Genomic DNA, 15473 nt, shown 5'->3' on the forward strand with positions numbered 1-15473 from the left:
AAGAATCAACATTGTCACACCAAATTTGGGTATAAGCCACACACATCATCACATTTAAGTGATGTAAATATAGTTTAAATGTTAGAAAATCATATTATAAACTGTATCATAAAGCAGGGTTTTCACTATGATAGGTATCAGGTAGCTAAGACCTCACCCCCAATTCTCATTTTCCCAATGTGTCTGCTGTGGTCAGTCCTTAGGTGTTGGCAATGAGGTGAACCCATTTATCACTGTTTAAATGAGAAATCAAAGACTTTGACAGTTGAATTAGGGGTTTAACTCCAGACCTGTCACTCCTTCTGACACACACCAGCACAGGGATAGGAAACACGGGAATTTCTAGGAAAGGGGAGTGTGGTGGTTTGAAAGAAAATGGCCTCCAAAGGGAGTGGCATTGTTAGGAGGTGAGGTCTTGTTGAAGCAGGTGAGGTCTTGTTGGAGGAAATGTGTCACTGTGGAGGCGGGCTTTGAGGTCTCATATATGCTCAAGCCACACCTAGTGACGTAGATCACTTCCTGTTGCTTGTGAGTCGAGATGTAAGAACTCTCAGCTCCTTCTTTAGCACCATGTCTGTCTGCATGCTTCCTTGTTTCCCCACCATGACGTTAATGGACTAAACCTCTCAACTGTAAGTGAGCCACGATAATTACATGTTTTCCTTTATAAGAGTTGCCGTGGTCATGGTGTCTCTTCACAGCAATAGAAACTCTAGCTGAGACAGGTGGTTGTCAGTAAGGAGTAGTGACCTCCCATCAGCACTTGCTCAGCTAGATCCTTTCCCACCCCTCTGCCCCCTCTGCTCACCCCGCCACCTGGACCAGGATGGGCTCCTAGGATGGCCCGCACCATCCCTGCCAACTGATCACTAATTGACTATGAAGTCTGCTCAGTTCCTGACAAGGCCTCTTTCTTGCTTCTTAGCTTCCTAAAACCCATCTAGATCCAAACACCATGCTCCCCCTACTTCTAGGATTTTTAAACAATGTCTATTTCAGGATCAAAGGACTCAAAAGCCAACTGAACTCTGAAACTCTGAATGAAGGAGTCCACCCAAAGGTCAGCAAAGGTCACTTAGGCAAAAAGCAAAGGACAAACGAAAACTGACCATTAAAATCCTCTCTTTGACGGGCGAGGAGTTGACTTCGTGCCAGTTCTTATGGTGTACTTCTCGCTTGTCCAGGTAGTAACCTAGGATGGCGGAGCCACCGCTAAATTTAGGCACTTTCCAGCCCAGGGTCATGGAATGGCCGTCACAGTTGAGCAGGGTAATCCCGTAGGGGTGAGAAGGGACAGCTGCAAGAACACAGAAGCATGACAGTCACTAGGGCTCTATATTCCCCATCCCACCAAGAAGCCACCTTTGGAGTCCCAGGGGGAAACCGAGGCACAGGAACCGCTGCTCATTTCACAGCCTCCTCTAAAGGGGGTGAGTTTAACAGTGCCCGTTCCTTTCGTCTGTATCCATGGCTCTTTCTAAATGCAGCTTCAAGTGTCTTGATGATAGCACAGGGACCTGTTTGAACCTGGACCGAACATGGAGACAGGAGATGCTGTCTAGCCCCCGAAAGTGAACAAATCTAGCTTCCCACTCTGCATATGTGGAGAACCATCACCGTGTGGCCCGCAGGAGGCGTCATTATCCATTGCGTGTGTTTTAACTTCTTGGTCAGAAGTGAAAACTTCAGATTAATATGGGTACATAGCTCATGTTTCCCTGTTTGGACACCAGTCAGTGGGAAGCTGGGGCACATTCCTAAGCTTGTTGGGGAAGGTGACATCCCTCTAGATATGGTGCCATTTGATCAAAATAATAGACATTTCAAATATTCGTAGATGAGACCAGGAAGAGACATGAAAACCACACGGCTGTCCCTTTGAAAGCACATATTTCAAAGAGACAGTCATGGCAGACAGGGAATATCCTCACACGAGTATGGAGCTGTTGTGATACCTTTAATTGCCATGGAGTTGACCTATTGCCAGTTTCCCTCACACTGCTATTTCCAGGACAAACAGCCTACTGGGTGGTGAGGACTCTGTAACAAGCCCCGTGCCTACACCTTTGCCCCCTGGTGTTGGTCTAGGCGGTGTGACAAGTATTTTTGATGCAAAGAGTACAGCCCTACACAGAGACAGAAGATCCCATGAGCTACGTACTGAGGGCCGCCTGGACCTTGATGACCTCTGACTCCTGGGAGTTCTCGCTGGTCCCCACAGCATTGACGGCCTTAACCCGGAAGATGTACTGCTCACCGGTGGTTAAGCCATGTACCACGAACCTGAGGAACACAGTCGAGAGTCACAAGGCACAGGCCCTGGCTTCCCACTTCGTACAGCTGAAGTACGTGTCACTGGGGGGCCCTTCATAAAAAATTCTCACTTGATCTAAACCCAAGTTTACTCTTCCTGTAAACCACACCTTCATCCTCATTTTCAGAGCCATGAGTTAATTCGTTGTTTAGGGTGAAAGAGCAAGCAGATTATATTGCATGTAATAAAAATGTCTGAGATCTGCCTTCAGTTTTTCATCTGGAGCCTCTCGAGACTGAAGCTCGGCCATAACACCCAATTCCTCACATCTAAGAGGTTCGTGCATGGGAACTGAATGCAGGGCAGTGAGTAGAGACCAGGACCTCGACTTCACACAGAGCAGGCTGGAGCGTGGGCTTTGACATCCACCGGACCATATGTCCTTTGTCAGGTCCCTTAACCCCTACTAGGCTCTGCTTTCCCTCCTGGGGAGTGGGGAAGCTCAGTCCTCACAGAACTGCACGAGCATCAAATGGAAAACAATCCAGAAGGAACTTGGCCCACCTGCCTTGCAGACAGCAAGTATTCAGGAAATTTAAGCAGTTGCTAGGACTCTATCGTCAATATGATTTCAATACAGTAGTCAATACAACATCCTGCAGGCCCCTTCCTGAGAATCCTCTCTTGAGTCTTTCTCCTGTTGCTGGCAGTGGGCTGATAGACCATCAGGTTGTTATTCTTTTATACCATCTGGGTTTTTACAATATGCTTTTTTAAAAGAATTATTTTCAGGGAAGATGGTAGAGCTGCCATGGACACCCTCTACGGCGGCCACTGACACAGACTCCATCTTCCTGTGAAGCACACTGTGCAGAAAACACAAAGCCAGGCAACCCTTGTGTCCTGGGCAGAGAACAGGATGGGTAGTTTCAGAAGCAAAGACTCTGGCTTCCCACTGCCCAGCCATGGGGTAGTCATTCCCTGTCCCACCCCTGTTGGGAGGTGAAGAGTTTACCCTGCTGTGTGGTGAGGAGAGATGTCACTCTGACTCCCCCACCCCACAAATCTAATTTAAAATATTAAGGAAATAGCAGTGATGGTTATCATGACATATTGTATCCATATGTTTGATTATTGCACTGCATACCATGCATTTATACGATCAGAATAATAATAGAAAAAAGTTATTTGCCTCAATAGACAAGTTATCTCAGTGATGTGACCGCCTATCTCAAGTCAGCATGTTAGAATGCCCCACCCCGACACGTGACTAAATGAAGGGATCATGTCTATAGGGGAGTCACAGGCATTCTACTGTGGTTTCTCCAGTTCTGAAAGCCACGCCGCGTCTGCTGCCCTGTTTGTGTGACACTGGATTGGTTGGTCGCTAGGGGATGGGGGTGGCACCTGTTATATCCAATGGGTTTGTGGTTGCATGGCTCCCACAAGTTTGTTCCCGCCACACAGCAGTCCACATAGTAACCCAGCAGGTCTTCTTCATGCTTCGGCCTGTCCCACTGCACCACAACAGACGTCTTCGTGTTCCTAGAGGCGAGCACCCGGCCGGGAGCTGACGGGACTACTGAGGGGAAGACAGGAGGATGGAAGCTGTGGTCAGAGTGAGGGCCATTCCAGAGAGCCACCTCGGTCCCGAGGAGTAAAAACCAGGGTTGAGTCTCTACAAAGATGTGAGTTCTGGTGGAGCTGTGGGACTAGGGGCTCTTCCGGAGTCACATGACTGACAGGAAAGACATTACCACCATGAAAGTTTCTGAGTGGGATCTTCAAGTCGGCTGAGCAGAAAACCACCATGTGTTTAGGGTTTGAGTCTCTAAGTGACCATAACTTAAATGTACATTTTAATCCATGCGTTACTAGGTAGCATATGCTTATAACCGCAACACTCAAGGGACTGAGATGGAGTGATGGCTGTGAGTTTGAGGGAAGACAGGGCTACACAGTGAAGCCCTGTCTCAGTGAACAGGCTCACAAACCATTTGTTGGTTTCATGAAAAGTAGACAGACCTTTGGGGGAAACATTAAGTGCTGGCCACAATATGGGGCAGCCCTCCATTGCTTGTGAATGGACTCAACCCCACTCACAAACCCATGTACAAGGGGCTCCAGCATCTTTGTCCTCTCACTGAAGGGTACCAGGGACACCTTATTTTCATCCTGTCATGGATTTTGGATGTGGCCATAACTTACCAGTCATGTCCTGTGCCTGAATAGGCGGTGTTATCTCAGATGGGTCACTCAGGCCATGTTTATTGGCCGAAAGAACCCGGAAGACATAGGACTTCCCCTCAGCCAAGTCAAAGACAGCATACCGAGGCGATCTCACCGCCGTCTGGGCATTGACCCTCTGCCAGCTGCCACTCCCGACCGCGGACTGCAGGAGGAATGGACAGGAGGTCAGAGTCTTGGAAAGATGGAAGGGACGGTAATAAAAGAGAGTTTAGGGGAATGTTTATGATTCCCTCACCACTTAATGGGTCACAATCCAGTTAAAAGCTTTACCATTCTGCAGCGACTTGGAGTGGTGGCATGACACGATCCATGTGTTCCCAAGAGCACAGGTCACACAATGGTGAGGTCACATAGCAAAACCATGATGCTACTTAGCTTACTGAGCAAGGCTTTTGGGGAATTATGTCATTTTGTTGAATTCAGTGTCCAAGTTTGTAAAAACGAAGTAAGAGAGAATACATAAGGCATAATGGTATATCTTACAAAGTATAGAGGTAGAATTTGTCAGATGGTTGTATATGTGTGAACATGTGTGTGTGAGCCTGTGTATGTGTGTGCCTGTGTGTGCATGTCTGTGCCTGTGTGTGCCTGTGTGTGTGTCTGTGTGTGTGCCTGTGCATGTGTGTGTTGTCCTAGGTCATGACATAAAATGTGATTGCCTTTTCTATTATCCAGGTAATGAAGCCTCAAGCTGCTCAAACACATGGTTCGCTCTACCAGATCGCCATCCAGTGGCTGCATGACTTGTCTGCAAACACTGAACACTGATAGCTTCACTTCTCAGGAAACCAACAGTCCTTGGGAGACATTGGAAGGCGGGTGCAGATAGATGTGTAAACACCACTCCTCCCCAAACCATAGGGACAGAGGAACCAAACAGTTGTGCAACAGTCCACTACAGGTGATAAAGCTCGGTTTCCATGCCAGAGCAGATACCTGTGAGGGACCAGCCCCCAGGTCGCAACTCTGCTCCCCACTGCCTACCCTCCTCTTATAAAACAGTGGTCAGGCTCTACAGAGACCAATGGGCTCACAGCTCCTAAGTAAAGCACAGAAAACAGGGTGGCGACCAGAGAGAAGCCTTCTTGGGAACAGGGCCAGAATACCTTCTCAATGAAGTACATCAAGGGCTCCTTCCCACGGGGAGAAGGCGGATCCCAGCTGAGGACCACATAGTTCCTGCTGATCTCTGAGGCCTGGACATTGGTGGGAGGTCCTGGGATCTGAACATCACCTGCAGGAAAAATGAACCGAGTGGGTGCTGCGTGGTGATACCCACCCATCCCCAGTATAACTCAGGGCACAGAAGACTGCCCTGGTGAGCTGGGAGTATGGCTCAGCAATCAAGAGCAATGGCTCTTCTTCCAAAGAACCTGCTTTTGATTCCTAGCACCTACAAAGAACCTGCTTTTGATTCCTAGCACCTACATGGCAGCTATAACTTCAGTTTCAGGGGACCCAGTGCTCTCCTCTGGCCTCTGAGTGCACCAGTTGTGCACACAGCCCATAGACACACATGCAGGCAAAATAGTCATACTCATAAAATAAATATTTTTGAAAGACTACCCTGCTACAGTTGGCCATTTCTACTCAGAGAAGGCAAACAGATCCCAGGCTTCTTTATCCAGAGTCAAAGCAAAACCACTCCATTAAAGATCATTCCATTCTGTTTGTGAAAAAAAAAAAAAAAAAAAAGAGCAACAAAAAAAAAAAAAAACAAAAACAGTTCCTAAGAATCTTATCCAAAAGTCTTTCAGAGTTTCTACAGGGCAGAGGAATCAGAACCCAGAAGTAATCAACCAAACCAAGACTGTCTCTTGCTAGGATCTGAGAAGGCAGCAGGCAGCATTGCCAAGGAGCCTGCACTGGCGGCACCTTCCTGATGTCACCACGCTCTGAACTGAGATCTTACATTAGCTCCTAAGGCACGCTGCTCTTTCCTCCCTCCAAAGACCCACACACACATGTGCAAGCAATGGAATCTGTGCTTGTTTATTTGAACTTCAGGAGAGACGGTGATAAGCTCTTTGCAGATAGCTGTGAAGGGTATTTATGATCAGAGACATCTGGTGTACCTACGTCCCCTCTCAGCCACCTAAATTGTTTAAATACATGTGAGGTGGTAGATATTAGTGTTCGAATTTATGAGAGAATTTCACAGGCCTTTTTAATTGTTATACAAAATATTAAAACTTTCAGTTAGATTAGCACATGATTAAAATGGCTTGAACAGTCCCCAGGACATCTTTCTGCCCTTTGCAATATCTAATTGCTCCCTTGGGACTCAGCTCCAGGCGGCAAATTGAGCAGCCACATGGAAACAGCACAAAACAAGATTGGGTTTCACTCTGGGAGTCGCTTCACAGAGCACAGCGCGCTCTAGGGGGTTCAGCCTGATCCGGAATCATGCCCGTCCGTGGATTGGATTTCACAGAGGAGTCAGCATGTCTCCAGGAAAGTGGGGAAACAGGTGACTGAGGGAATGGGGAACAGCCCAGGACCCCACTAGCCCTTCTCAACCCGTACATGTGCATAGCACCTAAAAGAGTACAAGCAGGGACACCACAAAAAGGCATAGAAAATGTTGCCAAATTCCCAGAACCAAGTCACTTCTGGTGGAGCAAACTAGGGAGAACATATTGTGTATAGTTCCTACCACCCTGGAGCAGGCAGGAACTACACACCAAATGTCGTACTTCAGAGCTGAGACCTATCTGTGTAGTTTTGGGGACACAGCCTCTAGGCATAGAAAAAGTGGACTAAGAAACACTATTGGCTACCAAGGCAAGAAGTAAAAATCCAGTCTTTGCAAACAGAGAGCTCACACTGAGGATAAAATTCTTGAGGCATTAAGACTTTCTACACTACCCCGGGGGAAGCAAGTAACAGATCATCAAAGACCCTAGCCACAGACAGAAGAAACCAGGCTGGGGATGGCCTAGAAGCCAAGAATGAATTAAGGAAATTCACAAAAACACAGCTAGGGTGAGGGGAGAGGTCTGTAGAGACAAAATGAAAAAATAGAGACCAAATACTTCTCCCTGTGCCTTTCGCTGTAGAGCTGGGTGCAGCTGGTTAGCTACAAATGATCTTGACCTCTGTTCACTTCCTACCAGTTCTCTTGGGCCTTGATTCAGCAGGCCATGGTTATACTGGATGAAGTGGAGAGATACAGAAATACTTCTCAGACTAAAATTGTTTTGATAACAAAAATACAGAATGTATAACTACATATGTGTGTGTGTTATTTTTTCTTCTTACTATTTAAATTTTTCCACATCCATTATCTTTTTCCCCTTGGAAGATGACACTCTCAAGTTCCAATCTAGAAAACATAATAGAAGCCCAGACCACATCCAACACCACAGCCATTGAGAGGTTGAGCTGGGGTTTAAGCTTAGGGCTTCTGGGTCCCAATCCTGGGCTTTGTTCCCTCTGTTAATCCAAGGAAACCACCATCACCCCAGAAGTATCCTTAAGTTACCAAAACCTGAGGTTGATTTGGAATTTGTAGAGCTCTCAAGGGGCCAGAAGTCAAGAGAATGAGAAACCAAGCCAAGGGCTACAATTGCCAGAATAGATGGTCAACTGAACGCACAGTTATGAGCTCTGTGGTCCAAGGCCAACCACGGGATCCTGGATATGGAATCAGTAGAAGAAAAGCAATCTTGCAGGAATAGCGGGATCACTGATGACGACAAGTGATTGCTGTGCAAGCCTGGTGACCTGAGTTCAATACCCAGGACCCAAAAGCTCTAACTTCATTTCTGTTACTGTAATAAAAAACACTCTGACCAAAAGCAAGGTAGGAGGGCCATGTGTTTGCTCAGCTCCTAGGTTACAGCCCATCACTGTAAGAAGTCGGGGGAAAATTCAATCGAGAACTTGAAGCAAAACCATGGAGGAACACGATTTGTTGGCTCATTGGAGCTCATACTTAGCTAACTAGCTTTCTTATAGTCCCCAGAATCAGCCACACAGGGAATGGTGCTGCTCATAGTGGGCTGATCCTTCCTACATCAATGACCAGTCAAGACAATCCCCAAAGACATATCCGCAGGCCAATCTTATCTGGGCAATACTTCAACTGAGACTCCTTTCTCAGGTGACTCTGGGCTGAGACAAGCTGACAGTGAATGCTACTTAGGACACTATATAAAAATGAAAAGTGAGAACTAACCCCACAAAGTTGTTCTGGGGGGGCAGGAGGAAAGAGGTTTGCATAAAATAGTCAGCCTTAGTATATTATGCAGGGACATTTAGCTTCTCCAAGAATGGACTATCTTTTTTAAGTGATAATTCAGTAAAAATGGGAAAAGGTAAATTATATTAAGGAAGGAGCATTGCTATGAATGGAATATTTAAAGGAAGGGACCAACCAACTGCGATTAGGGCAAAGAAGAAAGACAACAAAAAGACAAAACTGTTGACGTGCCTTTCTTGGTCAATAAAAGTAATGTTTCCATCAGCCCACAAATCCCAATCCCAGAGAACCTAGACAACAATGAGGAAGCTAAGAGAGACATACATGGGTCTAATCTACATGGGAAGGAGAAAAAGACAAGATCTCCTGAGTAAATTGGGAACATGGGGACCATGGGAGAGGGCAGAAGGAGAGGGGAGAGAAAGGGAAGGGAGCAGAGAAAAAAGTATAGCTCAATAAAATCAATAAAAAAAGGAAAAGAAAAGTAATATTTCCATTTCATTGATACAAATGTCTAAAGAACTATCTGAACTTAAAAACAGTCAAAGCTGAGGAGGTGGGGAAGTTCAATGTTAGAGTAGAAATGAGCAAACACTGGTTTGATTCCTCAGCACTGCAGGGGAAGGCTGCCGGGCAGAAGGAGAGGGGAGAGGAAGGAGGGCCAGATTACATGAAACATGACAGAAAAAGGAGCTTGCTAGTGGCAGATGTTTTAACTCAGACATGATTTACCTAAAAACACTATAGAATCTCTTTAAAGATTAGTGAAGATGAATATTTATGTTTAAATGACCAGAAGAAGCAGTCTGTCCTGGTTAGTTCTTAGTGTCCCCTTGACACAGCCTAAGTCACCTGAGAAGAGCTGAGGAACTCAACCTTAGCTGAAGAACTGCCTCGGTCAGGTTGGCCTGTGGGCGTGTCTAAGGGACACAGTCTTGATTGCTAATTGACAAAGAAGGGCGCCAGCCCACTGTGGGTGGTATTCTCCCTAGGCAGGTGGTCCTCAGCCATATGAAAAAGTTATCAAACCACGAGCCAAGAAGCCATGAGCAGTAAGCAGACTTCCTCCACAGTGTCTGCTTCTGTTCCTAGTCTGACTTCCCCCACTGGTAGGCTGTAACCCAGACTGTCAGATGAAATAAACCCTTTTCTTCCCAAGCTGCTTTTCGTTCCAGTGCTCCCTTTAAATCATATCAGCAGAATAAAGCTAGAACACAAACTCACTCTCCAAGTTCTCTCCCACTACACCAGAACCTTGTTTCACACCCAGCTTGCTGCAGACGATAGGTGTTGCTATTCTACCCAAGCAACACCTCACACCAGGGCCAGCATCCCCACGAGGCTGAATACCAGCCTATACCAAGGTCCCCAGTCCTCATATGGGGTCTCATCTTCCTTCCAAGGCTAGCCACATGGATAGATACTAGCCTCGGGAATGCTCTGATGCCTGTATAAGACACTGCCACACCCAAGAGTGTCACAACCACAAGGAAGGGTAGAACCAGCTGGAAAGGGGGTGTAGGGAGGAGGGATAGGGGAATACCTGAATGCCCATCTTCCTCCTCTGGAAATCCAAGCCCACGTACCTGCCAGCAGCATCTCTGTATCACTCCTGTTGCTATGGAAACTGCCTCGTTTACTTGACACTTTTCTTCATCAGCACTATTCTTTGCTCAGCATCTTCCCAAATGCATCTGTGCCTATGTGCTAAAGGGTGGCTCCTCTAGGTAGAAAGGCATGGCTGGAAGGTCCCTGCCTTGAGGAGTTTTATTAGGCTCCCTGCTTTGCAGTACCACAGGTTTCATCACAGACCCAGGACATTTGTGAAGCAAGCCACACCTTCTCACCGCGGCCTTTGTTATGGGGTGTGAATTCCACCATCCACATTGGGAGAGCACCACATTTCTCCCGCTAATCCTGCATCCCATGAGAGTGAAATAGAATGCTTTCCCCCAGCATGCCAAACCTCCCAATTATAGGGGCCTGCTCACAAGCAAGGCTGTCCTCTCCAGTATATCTCAAAGCCGTTTCTCAGTCATTCAAATAGCTGTGTTTCAGTAAGCCCTGCGCTTAGCACAGCGCTAGACTGAGGGACAGACAGTTATGTGGGGTTGTAAACCACCCTGCCAGGGCCAGTTTCCTCTAGCATTGATCAGGAGTCTCTCCTGACTTTGGAGGTCTTCTGGATATACATAAAACAAAGACCACTAGTGCCTCCTCGAGGTCACCTCGCCAGAATCCCCAAGCGCTTGCCATGGAACTTTACTTCCTTCTGTGGTCAGGGTTGGAGCATGCTTCTTCAGAGACCCTATAACCTTCACAGGTCTACATGGAGACTGTGGATTGCAAACCTAAAAGTCAGTCACAGCCCACAAGTGCCCTAGGAGGAATCTTCTGAAATACTGTGGATTTTGAAGAAGAGCCAAGAAGCACCCCTGCCTGCTTCACTGGTAACTTCAAACTGGTTTGCAGTCTTTCTTTATAAAGAAGGAGAGGAGAGGAAGAAAGTGTGTGTGGGGGGGGTGTGTGTGTGTATGTGTGTGTGTGTATGTACAACTTTCAGGAGCTAGTTTTCTAGTTTTCTCCTTTTATTATGAGTTCCAGGAATCAAACTCAGGTCACCAGGATTGGCCAGGAGGCACTCCTACCCACTGGCCATCTCACCCCTGGAATGTGACTTTTTAAGTTTCTGCTCATTGCACTGTGATCTGACAATAAGTCCAAATAAAGTCTCAGGACGTCGGACTCATGCTGTGATATTCGCCTCCTCGGTCCCTCTTTCTAGCTGTCTCGGGGTGCATGTTGATAAGACACAGAAATAGCATCAAGCTTCAACAAGAGAAACACAATCCCCAAAATCAAGAATGCCATTTGAAAGAGGAGTCGCAACCCATTTCAGTTCAGATGTTAGGAATAAAATTCTTGCTAAAAAAAAGTTCAAATAAAACAAAATATTCTTTCACTAAGAGAGTTGGTAAGATGGGGTGTGGGGGCAGCCCTGATAATCTAAGTCTGGGCAGGTCACCCAAAGGAAGTTCTTCACTTCCCACCGTTATCACCTGGGACTCCGGCCATCGATGAATTTAAATGGAATCCGGAGTCTCAGTAGTTTACCCTGAGACAATGCCTGGCTGCAGAAGGATCCACAGGCCCAGACTGCCCGATCCCCACCCAAGAGCAGACCATTCAAAGGAAAAGCCTGGCATTCCAAGAGCTGTAGACAGAGACACCTGCCAGCGCATCTCACCAGGACACCCCTAGACAAATGTCAGCCAATCAGGGGCCCTAAACCTCAGAGACCCCCACCTTTACTACTATAAAAACCCTATTCTAATTGAGCTTGGGGCTCTCTGGTTATTCTAATATATTGGATGTGTGGAGAGACCAAGTTTGCAAACTTGATTAAAATAAAGGCTCTTTGCTTTTACATATAGGACTCGCTTGTGGGGATTGCGCAGATTTGGGCATAGCATGGGGACTCACTGGATCGATCAATACAGTGCTTGCTGATCTCCACCTGTGTAGAAAGCCAAGCGTGCATACTTGTTAAGTCTAGCACTCGGGAGGCAGCGACAAGTGGATTGGGAGGCAGCGACAGGTGAATCACTGGGATTCACTGACTCTTGGCAAGCTCCAGGCTATTGAGATACCTTGTCTCAAGAGGGGGGAGGGAGAAAAAAAGAGGAAGGGAAAGTATGTGGAGAGAGAGAGAGAGAGAGAGAGAGAGAGGGAGGGAGTGAGGGAGGGGAGAGAGAGAGGGGGGGGGACCCAACGTCAGCTAAGAATCAAATCTCAGCTTTACCTGACAAAGTCCCTAGAAGATGAAGAGAGATTCACATAGGACAGCTTGACCACTGTCCCTCTGCCCTCAGCCTCTCTCACCTCTAACTAGAGCTCTCGAGTTCACAAGGCTGAAGAAAGAGCGCCTTACCTTCAAGGTCATCCTGGTAGATGACGATCTCTTTCTCTCCTTCCAAATGAATGGCTGCATAGAAAGGGTGACAGTGACTGTGACATCCAAGGGTTCTCTACAGGAAGCACAGTTTTCCCTAACTTGGGGTGAGCTGTGAGCTGGCTCAGCATTTAGGCAATAAACAGTTATCGAGGTCATGACCTCTGATATTTTGGAAGTGTTTCTGATGATTCTCAGCACAATCAGCACTTTGCAGATGGTCAGAGGACTCATAGTAAGGTAAAAAAAAAATAGTGACTCCCATGAGCCATGGAGAAGGGTCCAGTTCCATAAAGGAATCTGTGCCATCGAACTTAAAGCTCAGGCACAGAGTGGCTTGGCGTTGAGACCTAAGTCTCACCACGTGTGGAAACTGCATAACCAACAGATGGGGGACATGTGACTCTGGGCATTCTAGATCCCCAGGCACTGCATGGTGAAGGCAAGAAGCATTGTCGTGAAGCACAGGCATCAGGCATGCCAATCACCTCCAAGGTGTCAGTCACCTCCAAGCCCAAAGACAATGTTGATGGAGATGCTGAAAATAGGGAAACACAGCCTGCCACACTCATCACGAGAAGCCATGCTTACATGCAATGGGTAGCCAGAGAAAGAACTAACAACATGCAGGGGATTCACGGGTTCCCAGTTACTACTGGGACTTCAATGAGCCTACCTTGTAACCTTCTGAGGTCAACGGGGTCAAGGGCAGCCACAGCATCGGAGATCCGGGAAGGCCTGCTGATGCCAGCATTATTGACAGCCCTCACACGGAACACATATGACCTCCCTTCAAAAAGTCCCGTGACAGGGTACTTGCAGATCTTTACTGGTGCATCGTTGCACTGGATCCAATTGTCAGTTCCCACCTCACATCTTCAAAATGAAAAAGAAGTAAAGACAAACGAAGCCCATGTGGTAATCTGCTAAATACTCAGAGAGGTATGCTCACAGAGCAGTCATCCCAGGGTGGCATGCTATTGGATAAAAATTCACACTGTTGAAATACTGACATCTATTAATGGTAATAAAATAAACCTTAGAAGTATTTAGCAAATTCAATAGCTATCACTATACAGGTACATAAGAATGGAGGGAGATAGGGATGGATGGATGGATATAAATAGGGGATAGTATAGATATAAGATAGATGATAGATAGATAGATAGATAGATAGATAGATAGATAGATAGATAGAGATGATTGATAGAAGAATGATAGAGACAGATGATAGAGAGGTAGTAGACAGATACATAGACAGATAGATAATAGATAGGCAGACAGAGAGATAGATGATAGATAAATGATAGAGATGATCGATTGAAGGATGATAGAGATAGATGATAGATAGATAGATAGATAGATAGATAGATAGATAGATACATACATACATACATACATACATACATACATACATACATAGACAGTTAGATAATAGGCAGACAGAGAGAGATAGATGACAGACAGACAGACAGACAGACAGACAGACAGACAGACAGATGAGGCAAAGTTAAATGTTAGGAAGATAACCAATACATGCATTTACACGGATAGACAGGTAAGTTCAATCTTTGTGGTTTATAGCTTAAGATAATTCCTGCCATCAAACATGCTTAAGTCAAATCTGCTCAAAAACTTATTTTAAACCCATTGTTGGCATTTTCTGTTTTAGTTTTCCCCCTCCTTCTACTCCTCCCAGTTCCTCTCTACCCACCCCCAAACCGGATGCATTCCTTTTCTGTCTCTTATTTTAAAAGAACAGGCTTCTAAGTGATAATAAAACATAACAAAATCTAAGATAAAAACAAAAACTATCGCATCAAAATTGAACAGGACAAGCCACAGTATCGGCAATTCTTTCGGCAGCTTGAGTGGCAAGGCCACAGGATGGCCCTCGGCCTGTGGGGTGAAGTCTGGAGAGGATCTACTGTCTTCTCTCTAAACTGGACATCTTACTTGAGCTGAGTCAGGGCTGACACTTTACTGGGATCTTGATCAAGCTACTAAACAATAAGATACCAGTTTCCAGAACCCTTCCCATGCAGAATTCTGAAGACTTTTGAACATATAGTTCGGTCCAGAAACCTAGACACACAGGCATAGGCTGAGGAAATTAAATATAAACTTTTATGTTAAGTCCCCAGCAGAAAACAGCAGGGTCTGAAAGTTAGTCTTTTGGGCTCTTCAAGTCATAGAGTTGAACATTCATGTTAGAAAGTGCCACCCCTCTTCCCCTAATTATTCCGCAGATGAAGGATCAGTCTTGTTACTGGTCAACCAGCCCCCGGGGGGTCTCCCAGGCCTCAAGCTACTAGCATCATTTATCAACTACTTTAACAGTGACATTGGGTAGCCAAATAGTGGCATGACCACTCTCCTGAATGGCACCGTCGGCCTACAGTGACATTGAACATCCCAGTATCCTTAGCTATGTCACTGGTGTTTCCCATCCCTAGGGGAATGAAGCACACGCTCACTTGTCAATGAAGTAGCCGATGACAGGGCTCTCGGTAGTGGTGTTGGGTGGTTTCCAGGTCACGATAACATAGTCTCTGTTGGCATCATGGCACTGCAGGTCCATGGGTGCTCCAGGAGCCCCTGTGACCAGGGGGTCAGCATCTGTCATGGGAAAATGTGTTCACATCACCTACAAGGTGGGGTTACTGCCAAGCCTGCCCACAGACCTCCAAACTCGCATTCTATCTCATCAGCTTGATCTTTATCACCAATTATTTGAACATGTTTAATAACCCAACAGACTGATATCAAGAAATATAAATGTCTATATGCATTTTTAAAAAAACCTAGATCAT

The 15473-nt window shown here is 46.3% G+C and overlaps 1 protein-coding gene across 2 annotated transcripts in view; it reads right to left on the reverse strand.

The window, feature by feature from the left end:
• Positions 1-15473, reverse strand: part of Myom2 (myomesin 2) — a 62103-nt gene that overhangs the window by 23936 nt on the left and 22694 nt on the right. For both annotated transcript variants that reach the window (XM_057752760.1, XM_057752761.1), the window contains exons 11-18: positions 15138-15279; positions 13337-13536; positions 12640-12693; positions 5611-5738; positions 4463-4646; positions 3662-3836; positions 2162-2283; positions 1110-1297 (exon numbers count right to left, since the gene is read on the reverse strand). In XM_057752760.1, the coding sequence (XP_057608743.1) occupies positions 1110-1297; positions 2162-2283; positions 3662-3836; positions 4463-4646; positions 5611-5738; positions 12640-12693; positions 13337-13536; positions 15138-15279 (1193 nt within the window). The remainder of the gene's footprint in view (positions 1-1109; positions 1298-2161; positions 2284-3661; positions 3837-4462; positions 4647-5610; positions 5739-12639; positions 12694-13336; positions 13537-15137; positions 15280-15473) is intronic.

Source organism: Chionomys nivalis, chromosome 20, assembly GCF_950005125.1.
Source record: "Chionomys nivalis chromosome 20, mChiNiv1.1, whole genome shotgun sequence".
In the NCBI taxonomy this organism is placed as follows: Eukaryota; Metazoa; Chordata; class Mammalia; order Rodentia; family Cricetidae; genus Chionomys; species Chionomys nivalis.